The sequence below is a fragment of the Balaenoptera acutorostrata genome, chromosome 20, assembly GCF_949987535.1.
Source record: "Balaenoptera acutorostrata chromosome 20, mBalAcu1.1, whole genome shotgun sequence".
In the NCBI taxonomy this organism is placed as follows: domain Eukaryota; kingdom Metazoa; phylum Chordata; class Mammalia; order Artiodactyla; family Balaenopteridae; genus Balaenoptera; species Balaenoptera acutorostrata.
Genome location: NC_080083.1, coordinates 58,637,033 through 58,649,162, shown reverse-complemented (window position 1 = coordinate 58,649,162; position 12,130 = coordinate 58,637,033). Strand labels below are relative to the sequence as shown.

Sequence of the window (12,130 nt, the reverse complement as noted above, 5' to 3'; positions counted from 1 at the left end):
GTTGCAGCAGCTGGCGGCTGGTTCAAGTGGCGGAGGACCGGCCTGAGCCGAAGCTAAGGAGGTAAGGAGGCGCCTGGAGGAGCGCCCTGAAGAAAGTCCGTGTTAAAGAAAAAAGACAAAAAGGCTTGGACCCGATGGGGAGATCGCAAAGGATCTGGGATGGCGAGTGAATGGTCAGAATGTTTTTTTTTTTTAATTTATTTTGGTTGCACCAGGCAGGCTCCTTAGTTGTGGCATGTGAACTCTTAGTTGTGGCATGCATGTGGGATCCAGTTCCCTGACCAGGGACTGAACCCGTGTCCCCTGCATTGGAAGGCGGATTCTTAACCACTGCACCACCAGGGAAGTCCCAGAAATGTATTTCTAGTAAGATTACTCTGGCTGTTTCCATTGTAACCTTGCTGAGAAAAGGCACTTAAAACCGAAGCTAGCCTGAAGCTACAGCCAAACAGAACTGCACTGCCCCACCCCGACCAGCTCCCTCCAGACCTCCCCTCCCTCTGGCCCTGTTAACTGCCCAACTGTCCTCCTGGCCACTCCTTATTGAGAGCTGAGCTTCAGAAAGCTTTGTATCTGTTACTCCAGCAAACTGTGGGTCGTCTGAGCTGCCAGCAAGGCTGCCCACCTGGACTGACCTGATTTAACCACTGGTTAAGTGGAGATCGTGATACATACCCCCAAGGAATGGAGAATTAGGGTGTTCAAACAAATCCTGTACCCCACATTCACAGCAGCACTGTTCACAATAGCCAAAAGGTGGAAACAACACAAGTGTCCGTTAATGGAGGAATGGAAAAGCAAACGACGGCACGTCCATACAATGGGATAGTGTTCAGACGTATAAAGGAATGAAGTTCTGACACAGGTTACAATGTGGATGAACCTTGAAAACATTATGCTGAGTGAAAAAAACCAGACACAAAAGGTCACATACTGTATGACTGCATTTACGTGAAATAGCCAAAATGGGTAAATCCATAGAAACAGAAAGTAGATTAGTGGTTGCCAGGGGTTGGGGATGAGGGAGGGAGGGAGGGGGAGTGGCCGCTTAGTGGGGATGGGGGTTTCCTTTTGGGGGGATGGAAATGCTTTGGAACTAGATAGCAATGCTGGTTACACAAAATTGTAAGGTACCAAATGGCAATGAATTGTTCACTGTAAAATGCTTAATTCTAGTTCCCTGGTGGCCTAGTGGTTAGGATTCTGGGCTTTCCCTGCTGTGGCCCAGGGTTCAATCCCTGGTCAGGGAACATCCCGCAAGTCATGAGGTGCAACCAAAAATAAATAAATAAATAAAAATTAAAAATAAAATGGTTAATTTTATGTTATGTGAATTTCACATAAATTAAAAAAATAATTATTTGTATAGTTGGTTTACACGATGGTGTTAGTTTCAGGTATATAGCAAAGTGATTCAGTTATATATACACATACATATGTTTTTTCACATTCTTTTCCATTATGGTTTATTGCAAGATATTGAATACAGTTAGTTCCCTGTGCTATACAGGAGGTCCTTGTTTACCTATTTTAAATAGAGTAGTTTGTATCTGCTAATCCCAAACTCCTAATTTATCCCTCCCCCACCCGCTTTCCCCTTTGGTAACAAGTTCATTTTCTATGTCTGTGAGTCTGTCTCTGTTTCATAAATAAGTTCATTTGTGTCATAAAAAAAATACATTTTTAAGGAGACCGTGAGATATAGAGGATTCTGGGTACCCCACCTCCCAAGTCTTCTGTCTGTGCCCCTCACATACTACAGCTTTCCAGATTCCTCCAGCACACCTTCCTGGACTGTTCTGTGATTCCCTCACTTTGGTGAGCACCAAAAGTCCCCTAGGGACCTATTTTAAAATGCAGATGCCTCGGCTGCATCCCAAGAGCTTATAAGTCATTGAGTCTGGGGTGGGGCCCAGGCACCTGCATTTTTGAAGCCTCCCAGAGGATTCTGGTGCACTCTGAAGTTTGCAACCCACAGAACCAGGTCCGTTCCCCGCTTTCGTCCTGAGACTGTACCTTCATCACCTGCAGGAAGCCCTTCTTTCCCTCTTTGCTGAGTCCCTTGCAATAAATCGTAAGACTCTGGCTTCCAAGGGAAAGAGAAAGGTACTTGAATTGCAGTGAACCATCCAAAAAACATCACTTGAATCAAAGCAAGTTATAAGTTACCTTCAATTGCTGGTCACCAACCTCGGCTGAACATCAGAGCCTCTGCAGGGATGTTTTCATTTAGATACCTAGGCTCCACCTGGGACACCATGACTCAGAGCCTCCAGAGGGAGGTTCAGGCGTCAATATTTTTCTAAAGCACCAAAGGTAACTTCCCAGCTCCTTCCCACCCCATCCCCACCCTCATTCCTTCTAACACACTTCCTGGTCGAATTGCTAGGAAAATGTTGACTCTCAACAGCAGTATAAGTCTTCAGAGTCTTAGGCAAACATAATTAAGAAAGCAAATAAAGCGTGAACAAGAATATAACAGATTCAAATCAGATCAAGTTTTTCTATTTAATTATCTGTGCCTCGTGTCTATAGTGCCCCAAAAGTGGTCACTTGCCAAGGAGCATGGATCTGCCTCCAGAAAATAACTCATGGCTGTAAAGCGCTTTCAACTCTGAGGCTCTAAGGAGTTTTCATAACAACGATCTCATATGATCTTCCCAACATCTCCATTCATTCATTCATTCATTCATCAGATACCTCCTGGAGACCTACGATGCCCAGGTATTGTAGGCGTCACAGGGGAGACCAGAGCAGACCTGTCCCTGCCTTCAGGCCACAAGTGATCAGGTCCACTGGTGATGACAGCACAGGGAAGAGACAGGGCAAGATGGCAGAGGTGCCAAGTGGAACCAAGACCTGGGGTTGCCAGGGAAGCTTTCTGCTGAAGGAACACACAAAGTGCACCCTGCAGGGTAACTAGGAGAGGGTCTGCAAACGCTGGAGGGACAGTGTTCTGAGCTGGGCACCAGGCCAGCGTGTTGGTGATGGTCTATTGGCTTTTGCATTACATTCAGAACTCCCCCGTCTCGCTCAGGTCGAGGCAAGGTAAGTCCTCCCATCGCTTACCCATGCATTTGGAAAAGCGAGGCTCTGAATGGGATCGCCTGGGATTCTGGAGACACAGTGTGCTTCTGAGACACAGGGCTGAAAGTCCCTTCCTCTCCTCCCAGTCCTAAGGCACAGGACAAAAGGAACCGCAGGCGTGGAGCCGCGCAGAGCACCTTCAGAGGGCGTTTCCATTTACTACTGTTGATATGCCTTCTGTCATTTATCCCTGGGGCTCGTTATGGGGATATCGAGCTAAAGCTAAACAATGTTTTAGCTTTTCCAGTGGCTTTAATCCAACTCCTTCCTCTCAAAGAACTGGCCAAACCAACATCTACATCCCCAAACTTCACCCCTTCTTTTCTTCTTTGATACCAGAACTCTAACTCCTCTGGGGTTATGAGTCCCCAGCCTTGAGGTGAGCCGTCTACACTATCACCAGCACCACCACAATCTGAGAGAAGACGGACAGGACAGGCGTGGCCAGGACCTGCTCTATCGGGCACTGACGCACCAGTCACCTAGCGAGGGGTACACCTGTGAGCCGACAGACACGCCCCGCCCCCCCCTTGGGAGGAAGGAATTATGATGAAATGCACACCCAATTCCTTTAGCCAGCCAGCCTCGTAAATCATCTTTGCCTCCGTCATCTTTGCCAACCAGCCACTGGTTCAATAAATTTCCATGGCGGTCTCTAGATATTTCCCATAATCTTGCCGCCTGGCTCAACAGAGGGCAAGAGAATACAAGTATTCAGTCACCACTTTACGGTCTGAACTATGAAAAGGTGTTCTAAGCATGGAGAAGGAAGTCCAAGTCTCAGAAGGTTCCAACCATGCCTATTTGCGTTCCAGAATCCCCACCACTTTATTAAAATAACAAGGATCATTCAGTGCTTGGCGAGTTCCCTTCAGCAAGCCAGCCTGTACTGAAATGGCCGTTTCGCATGCATTGTGTGTGCACGTGCACGCACATGTGCATGTGTGTGTGCAAGTGTATGTGTTCATGCCAGACCCAGTGAAGGTACCTGGGGAATACACAGCACCCACAGAGGCAGGTTTCCAAGCTCTGACTGGGCCCTCTCAGATGCTCTGCGCCATTGGCTGCAAAGCCACAGATATTTCTCCTGTGGCCTCAACGAGCCAGGACTGGGTGCGCAGCTAACACACCCAGGCATACACAGGGGTACAACAGCAGCCCCTGCCCCCACCCGCCTTAGAAATCAAAGGGAGCAAGTGGAGAGGAAGGGAGTCTGTGATACACGTTCCCAGCAGGTAAATGCGCCGAGCAAGGCATCCACAGGATGGCTAACCCACTGCCTTCTCTGAGAATCAGCAAGCGCACCACGCTAGGAGACGGCCTCAACCCCCCTTTGAGCCCCTGTGCATGCCAACGGGACCAAAACCGAAACCCGAGCGCCTTCCTAAAAGTCACAGGAGGCTGCAGGAGGCAACGAAAGGCAAAAGAAGCAACCGCGGCCACGGCTTCCACAGGCACCTTGGAAATGGGTGCTTGGGATCCAGGGGGACCTGAATGCCAGCTCTCTACAAATACCACATTGTGAAGGGCCTGCGGCATCAGTGGGCCAAGAGCCCCCCAGTATGATGAAATAAACTGGCTTTCACAAAAGATTCAAAACGCTCCTTTGTCGGTGACTCATCTGAACGACAAGGTTTTGGCAACGCTCCGCAGCCCAGGACTCACCAGCCACGGCTTCCAATGCCAGCAAGCTCGCGGGTTTGCTCCATTAGAAACTGAAGTATTCATTAGCGTCGTGTATTCATTAGCGAGCTCTGCCCACTCAGCGTGCCCGTCCAAGTGCCAGCTTGCTCTTGCTCAGAACACCCAGTGCCTGAACTGAGGGCCTCCACACATCCACAGGGTGAGCTACCTCTCAATCTTAGTACCATAAATACCAAAGGAAACGGAGAGGATGCTGTTATGTGCTGAATTGCTCCCCCCAACCCCACAAACTCATATGCTGAAGCCCTAACCCCCAGGACCTCAGAATGTGGCTGGATTTGGAGGTGGGGTCTTTAAAGAGGTGATGAAGTTATTAAAAGGAGGCCCTTTGGCTGGGCCCTAATCCAATCTGACTGCTGCCCTTATCAGGAGTGGGAATCTGGACACACAGAGTGACACCAGGGATGCCCACAGAGAGGAAAGACCACGTGAGGACACGGTTAGAAGGAGGCACCTGCCAACACCTTGATCTTGGACTTCTAGCCTCCAGAACTGTGAGGAAATACAGTTCTGTTGTTTCAGCCACCCAGCCTGTGGTGGTCTGTTACGGCAGACCTAGGAGATGAGGACAGATGGGTGCACAGTTAAGCAAAAGGGCTGTTTGCAAAACCCCATCCGTCTTCCACCTGGTTTCCCAGACAATGGGGCCGCCTAATCCACCCCCACGCCCAGCCTCCTCTGATGACACGGTCACGTCCCCACGCTGGAGGAGCCCAGTGATTCAGCTGGACGGAGGCTCTCTCCAGGACAGCTGAAATGTCAACTGTCCATCAACCCCATGATGCACCTTAGAGCATCAAATAGAAGTGCAGATCTCAAAGCACAGCAAAGCAAAAGAAAGGAGACGTTAAAACTGAGGCAGGGAGCCGGTTTTCACTGTGAAGCTAGTTGGGCTTATCTGATAATACCAGAATTATGCTATGGACTCTAGAGGTGGATGCCACTGGGATTTCTCCTTCTGTAAGCGATTCTTGCCATTCCCCCACCCCCAATCTCCTCTGTTAGGTATTCGTTCGTAAAGTAGTAGAATCAGAATCAGAACACTGAAGATGGAAAGGATCTATGAAGGGGAGGAAAACATGCATCACCTCTGAGGGGGAAAATAATCACCTGTCACTTCCAAACAGTTGTCATACCTGGTCCCTCATAGCGACTCCAGTGGCCAGAATTGACACCAGCAACAACAGTTAGGTGCATATTAAAGGTATGCACACATCCTGCTCGTTTAAGTTTTTAGCGGAGGCATCTTCTTCGCCATCACAGCGAAAACTAAGAGAAACTGAACAGGACTGGGACACAGATACATGAAGGAGGGCACTGAGGAGAAGGTCGCACCCCTATCGCTTGCTGACTTTCCTGCCCCAGAGCACGTTTGGGCGGGGCCGTCAGCCATGATGCCCGCCCGAGGGTCTCAGGCAGAGTCAGACACCACTACCTTCCCTCCCCCTGCAGTCCTTGGGCAGTCTCTTCGGATGTCAGATCCCAAGAGAGGGAGGGGAGGGGGCGGGGAACACACATCTCCCAGAGAGAAGGTTGCCAAGATGTAAAGCAAAGCTGGAAAAGCAAGTGCCCACAACACAGCCAAGATGTTACCACTTGTTTTTCAGGAGACACACAACGAAATGACATCTTCCAGAGGGACATATATACATAAGTAAAAGCACAGAGCAATCTAACTCCTCAATGACAGGAAAATGGTCCGGTGAGCTACACTAAGATGGAAAGATGCGGTACATGTACTAAAATGACTGCGGATAAAAATCGTTCCGAATTTTAAAAATAACGCACAAGAGAACGCACAGATGGTTCCAACTGTGTGAAATGTATGCGTGCACGTACATAAGCAAAGAGAAGGGGAGTCTAGATAAATGAGTCAGGATTCATGTAGCTATAGAGTTGACTTAAAGCATACTTGAACAACACAAGCATAGGGGACAGTGTTTATATTTCGATATTTATAGGACACAACATAATTTGTTTTCTTAAAGAAAAAAAAAAGAAAGAGAAAGGAGGAAAATCTAGAAGGATACCCACTAAACTGATGACAATGGCTGACTGGTTTGGGAAGAGTACGGGAACAGGAGAGCCTCTTACCCCGGGTCAGGATGCTTTAACAAATTACCATCGACTGGGTGGCTTATAAACCGCAGACATTTATTTCTGGCAATTCTGAAGGCTGACAAGTCCAAGATCAAAGTGCCAGCAGATTCAGTGTCCGGAGAGAGCCCATGTCCTGGTTCACAGACAGTGTGTACGTGTCCCGAAGTGGCAGAATGGGAAGGGGGCTCTGAAGGCTCCTTCATCAGGGCACTAATCCCATTCCTGAGGGCTCCCACCCTCATGACCTGGTCACCTTCAAAAGGCCCCACCTCCAAATACCATCGCATTGGAGATGAGGTTTAACATATGAATTTTGGGAGGACACAGTCTATAGCAAGAAAGGAGTGTCACGTTAAATTTTGTTTAATTTTTATAATGAGATTTTTGTGCTGTGTTGATGTAATACTAATATGACTAAAAAGAAAGACACAAGGCCATGGCGACACACATCCACCCTCCTCCTCCTCTCCCCTCTACCCACCAGTAGAAAATCACAGCTTTAAACTAAAGGTGAAGTCTTCCCACCCACTGCCATCCTTAACTGTATACAGAAGCAAACTGCAAAGGTTATAAAAATGTCAGTATCTCCAAACAGCTGTTCAAGGTCCATTCCTCTTCTCTATAGAACCATCCAAGGGGAGTGCCGGGCTCAGGCTGGCCCGAGCCGCATTCGCCATCGGCGTCCTCCTGTCAGGCCTCTTCCGGGGCCCGGCGGACTGCACCTTCCTCGCCTACCCCGCCTCTCTCGCCCTCTCATTAAGATATCATTTGGCAAAGCCTCTGTAAAACCCTGTCAGCTCATTTCCCATTAACAGTTCCCGCGTGAGCCTTTTCTACTCTATCCCCAGATAAATACATGAAAATAAATACCCTTTCCGGGAGCGATTTGATGCATCCGAAGTTAACACAGCTACCGTGGGTTCAGCCTGACAGGCTGTTGTGAGTAAAACCCTTTTCATGAGCGATACGGTGCTCCCGCTCCAAAAGGGGCACAGACACACCTGAAAGGCTGAACGAACGAACGGAGATGCAGCTGGAGAACAGGGTCGCTTGTTAACCATTTCCTTCCCACCCACCCAGAGTCCTGCCACCCTGAACGTGTAAGTATAACCGGGGTGGACATCTCCAACGTGGGCAGGTGGTGGCACCTGTGCTTGGACGGTCACGAGTCAATGTCAGAATCCTCAAACCAGGGGCTTCCCTGGTGGCGCAGTGGTTAAGAATCCGCCTGCCAATGCAGGGGACACGGGTTCAAGCCCTGGGCCGGGAAGATCCCACATGCCGCGGAGCAACTAGGCCCGTGCGCCACAGCTACTGAGCCTGTGCTCTAGAGCCCGCAAGCCACGACTACTGGGCCCATGTGCCACAGCTACTGAAGCCCGCGCACCTAGAGCCCGTGCTCCGCAACAAGAGAAGCCACCGCGATGAGAAGCCCCCGCACCGCAACGAAGAGTAGCCTCCGCTCGCCACAACTAGAGAAAATCGACAGGCAGCAACGAAGACCCAAGGCAGTCAAAAATGAATAAATAAATAAACAAATAAATAAATAAATTTTAGATAAATAAATAAATAAAAGAATCCCTCAAACCACACGTCTGTGCTGAGTGGACTCCTGCACTGGCTCACTTCTGCAGGTAAAATAAGGCAGAGACTGACTCACTTCCTCTCAGCCCGTCAGACTCCACGCACGGTCCTCCCAGAGGACAGGAAGGGGGCCAGGGGGTTTTCTGCAGGCAGGTCCCCCTTTCCCCTGGGGCCTGTTCTGCAGGATGAGCCCCTCCATCACCAGTGCAGACAAAGCCTTTTGCTCTCACGACTTCATCCTCTTCCTGGGCCACGTGCTGAGCGGTGGGGCTCTGTCATAAGGTGGCATGAACAGGAAACTGAAAAGATCTCAGTCTGAACTGACCCACAGAACTCCTGGTTCCTAAACTCCAAGCGCAGCAAGCATTCTGCAACCAAATTCTAGCCCCGGCTTTCTCCCCGACAGAGGACTGTATTCCCCTTGGCTGCTCAGTCAACCCACACCGACTCAAGGTCAAAACCCATTAACTTCACCCACCACTCCCCAGCCAGGCCTAATTTTCTGTGTAATCTATCCAAGACTTCCCCCTGGGATCTTGTCTATATTCAAAGCATATAGTAGAAGAAACAGCAAGCAAAAGGTTAAAAAAAAAAAAGAACTGCTGCACAGAACAAATTGGCCAAATGACTGTTTACACTGCCCAGAGAAAGCTGCTACATTCAGGCAGCTGGTCAAACACACCTGGCCCCCACTCCCTGGCCCCGGTATCAGGGAAGGGTGACCCTTCGTGATTGCAAACAGCCCTCTGCAAGATACTGCCTTAGAAGCCCAGGTGGGCCCGGGTGGCAAGGGCGGAATGAAACCAGCAGGGGCTGTGCACAGCAGCTGAGCCAGCCCCCTGTCTGCTGCTCAGGAGTTAAGGCCCCTGGCCGCCAGATTTTCCTGCCAGGACAAGTAGAATACACTCCAGCAGCAAGTTTACACATAACCAGGGTGGACTTGAGAGCAGAATAGGGCAATCCATACTGGGGACCTCTCAAAGCTATTACCAAGCAGATGTTCCTTGACAACAAGGAAGCAAAGGGCCCAGGGGGCGGAAACTGACACGGCCGTTCACGCTCTCGATGAACAAGAATGACACACCTCCGAGACATCACAGCTGTCCAGCCAACCATCACATCCAGCTGTTTGGGCCAGAGGCCGGCCGCTCTGGGACATGAGTAATCAGTTTCTCACGAGTGTCTAGGCCACGTTCCAACGGAGAAGAAGGCAGGTGGGCCGGGGAAAGGATGTGAGCCTACCTCCTGGGGTACATGCCCAGACGGCTCCAGTGAGCCCGACCAGCTCCTGCCCACAGCGGCCCCAGCAGAGAAGCTCAGCTCCTCAACATGGTCCTCCCTGTGCCTCCTCCCCACCTGGGTGAACAGGGAATTCAAGCACCAGCTCAGGTCTCTCAGGGGGTTTCTGCCCACCTCGGGGACCTGCTGGGACACCGCATCTGGTAAGGTGACTTGTGCCTGCACTGGGTCCGTGTTGACGCCCACCCTTCAGCCGAGCCGGTTTTAGCCGATGGTGCTGGGTCAGAGTCTCGTGGCCTGGCCTTGGCTCTCTCTGCTCAGTGACCAGAGCCAGACTTCAGGCTGGGGTTCATTCTGTGCTTCTCTGTAAGCAAGTACACGCTCATTCCCCAAACCCAACCCACCAGCACTATTTAGGCAAAAAAAATAAAAAAGCTAAATCGCTGGCACACCCCAATTCTGGCGCCTTTTTCGATTTTTTTAGTCTTCACTTGGCAGCCCCTAAAGGGAGTTATTCTCAAGTCGTAAGAAGGAAAAGTGGGGAGAAGGGACACATAACCGGTTCACGGCAGAAGTGAGCGCAGCCCAAGGCCCTACTGCCCGGTCTCCCCACCTCACCCTCCTATGAATAAGCCCTTGTGGATGGGATGCTTTGTCGACGGTCTTAGGCTGTAGATGGGTGTGTTGTCATCTCCCTGGTGACGTCATAAGCTCTCTAAGGGTCAGGACCACCGTCATGGGCACTCCCTTCCCCCAGTGTCTAGGTCCACTCATATAGACAGTGTTGCACCACACGACGTCAGCTGTACTCTATATTTATAATGAGATCTGACATTTACAATCTGAACGTATCAAAATGTAACTAAGGAGATGATGAGTCAGACTACCAAGTGCTTATTTTCTTTTAGGCATTAAGTCACAATTCCGTTCCTCCAGGTAAAAGCCCTACATGGCTTGAAATATCTATTTCGATATCACTGGCTACTTAACACAGACACGAGTTGGCATGTCAAGTTTGAACAGAAGTAAATCTACGGCACAGAGCTGGACACATCCTGACACAAGAGCCCAAAGCAGAGTGGTACTCACCTGGTGAGGCATGAGGAGGTCAGCCAGGTAGACAAACGCAGCTCCGAGGGTGAAGCCGACAGCCACAGGGAAAAAGGCCAAGGCACCAAAGCCACCAGAGGACGTAGCCATCTCCACCGCCGGGGCCAGGAGCGACCAATAGGAAGCGGCCAGCATGACCTGCAAAACCACGATAAGCAGCAAACCGTTAAACCATCCCCTGAAGGCCTTCCAAGTGGGGACTGCCCTCGCTCTCTATGGCCCAAACTGAACCCCACAGTGTCACCTGGGTTAGGCCTTTAATCCTTGGTGGTAGGTACCATCCCAAAGCACAAAGCCACCATGAGAATTCTAGTGTTGTTAAGAACTCAATGTGGGGTAGGACGGAGTTGACCTTGGGAAGAGGGAGTCTAGTCTGCTGTCATCTAGCCTCTAATTCAGTGGTTCTCAACCATTGCCGGAGACATCTGGCAATGTCTGGAGACATTTTTGGTGGTCACAAGTAGGGCTGGAGGTGAGGGGGAGGTTACTAGTAGCATCTAGTGAGCAGAGGCCAGAGAAGCTGGTAAATGTCTCACAACGCACATCACAGCCCCTGACAGCAAAGAATTATCTGGTCCCAGAGGTGAGCAGCACTGCTGAGAAATTCTGTGCTAATTGAACACTACCAGGGCCAGACTGCTCACTACTTCATGAGCTCCACTGCCTTGGACATGAGACAGCTCTAATTACTACAGAGTTCTTCCTTAAGTAGAGCTGAAATCTGTCTCCCTTCGGTTTTTACCTATTCGCACCACGTCTGCTCTCCAGAGCACTAAAGGAAGGAGTCTTTCCCCTGTGATGTGTGACAGCCCTTGAAATATTTGAAGACAACCAGTGAGATCATGTCAACTCGGTCTCATCAATTTTCTCATCTCTAAAAAGGAAGGAGGGAACTTATATTTACGGATCACCTACTATTTCCAGGGACCAAAGCTTCACATCTGATATCTTATTTTATCCATTCCAACAGCTTTGGGAGGAAGATGTTGTTTTCTATTGCTATTTGTAGATAAAGAAATTGAATCTCAAAGTAATAAGATCATTTGCTCAAGGTCACAGAGCCAGGAAGTGGCAGATCCAGGGAACTGAGTAAAGTGGGACCATCATCACCTCAGTGAGGGGGAAAAACAAAAGGGAAAAGGGAGAATTGAAGCTGGACTCAAATCTCGGGGAGGTCAATTTGATCAAAGGTTGTCCAGCATTTAGTGAATTTAACACTCATCCACAGTTGTTTACTCTTACAGACACCATGACATCTTGGCTAGAGCACACCCACTACCCATTGTAACCATATGACAGTCAGCAC

At 49.7% G+C, this 12,130-nt stretch overlaps 1 protein-coding gene across 7 annotated transcripts in view; it reads right to left on the bottom strand.

Annotated features, from left to right (window-relative positions):
- Window positions 1-12,130, bottom strand: part of SLC39A11 (solute carrier family 39 member 11) — a 426,195-nt gene that overhangs the window by 286,419 nt on the left and 127,646 nt on the right. For all 7 annotated transcript variants that reach the window (XM_057535256.1, XM_057535258.1, XM_007185595.2 and 4 more), the window contains one exon: window positions 10,804-10,962. In XM_057535256.1, the coding sequence (XP_057391239.1) occupies window positions 10,804-10,962 (159 nt within the window). The remainder of the gene's footprint in view (window positions 1-10,803; window positions 10,963-12,130) is intronic.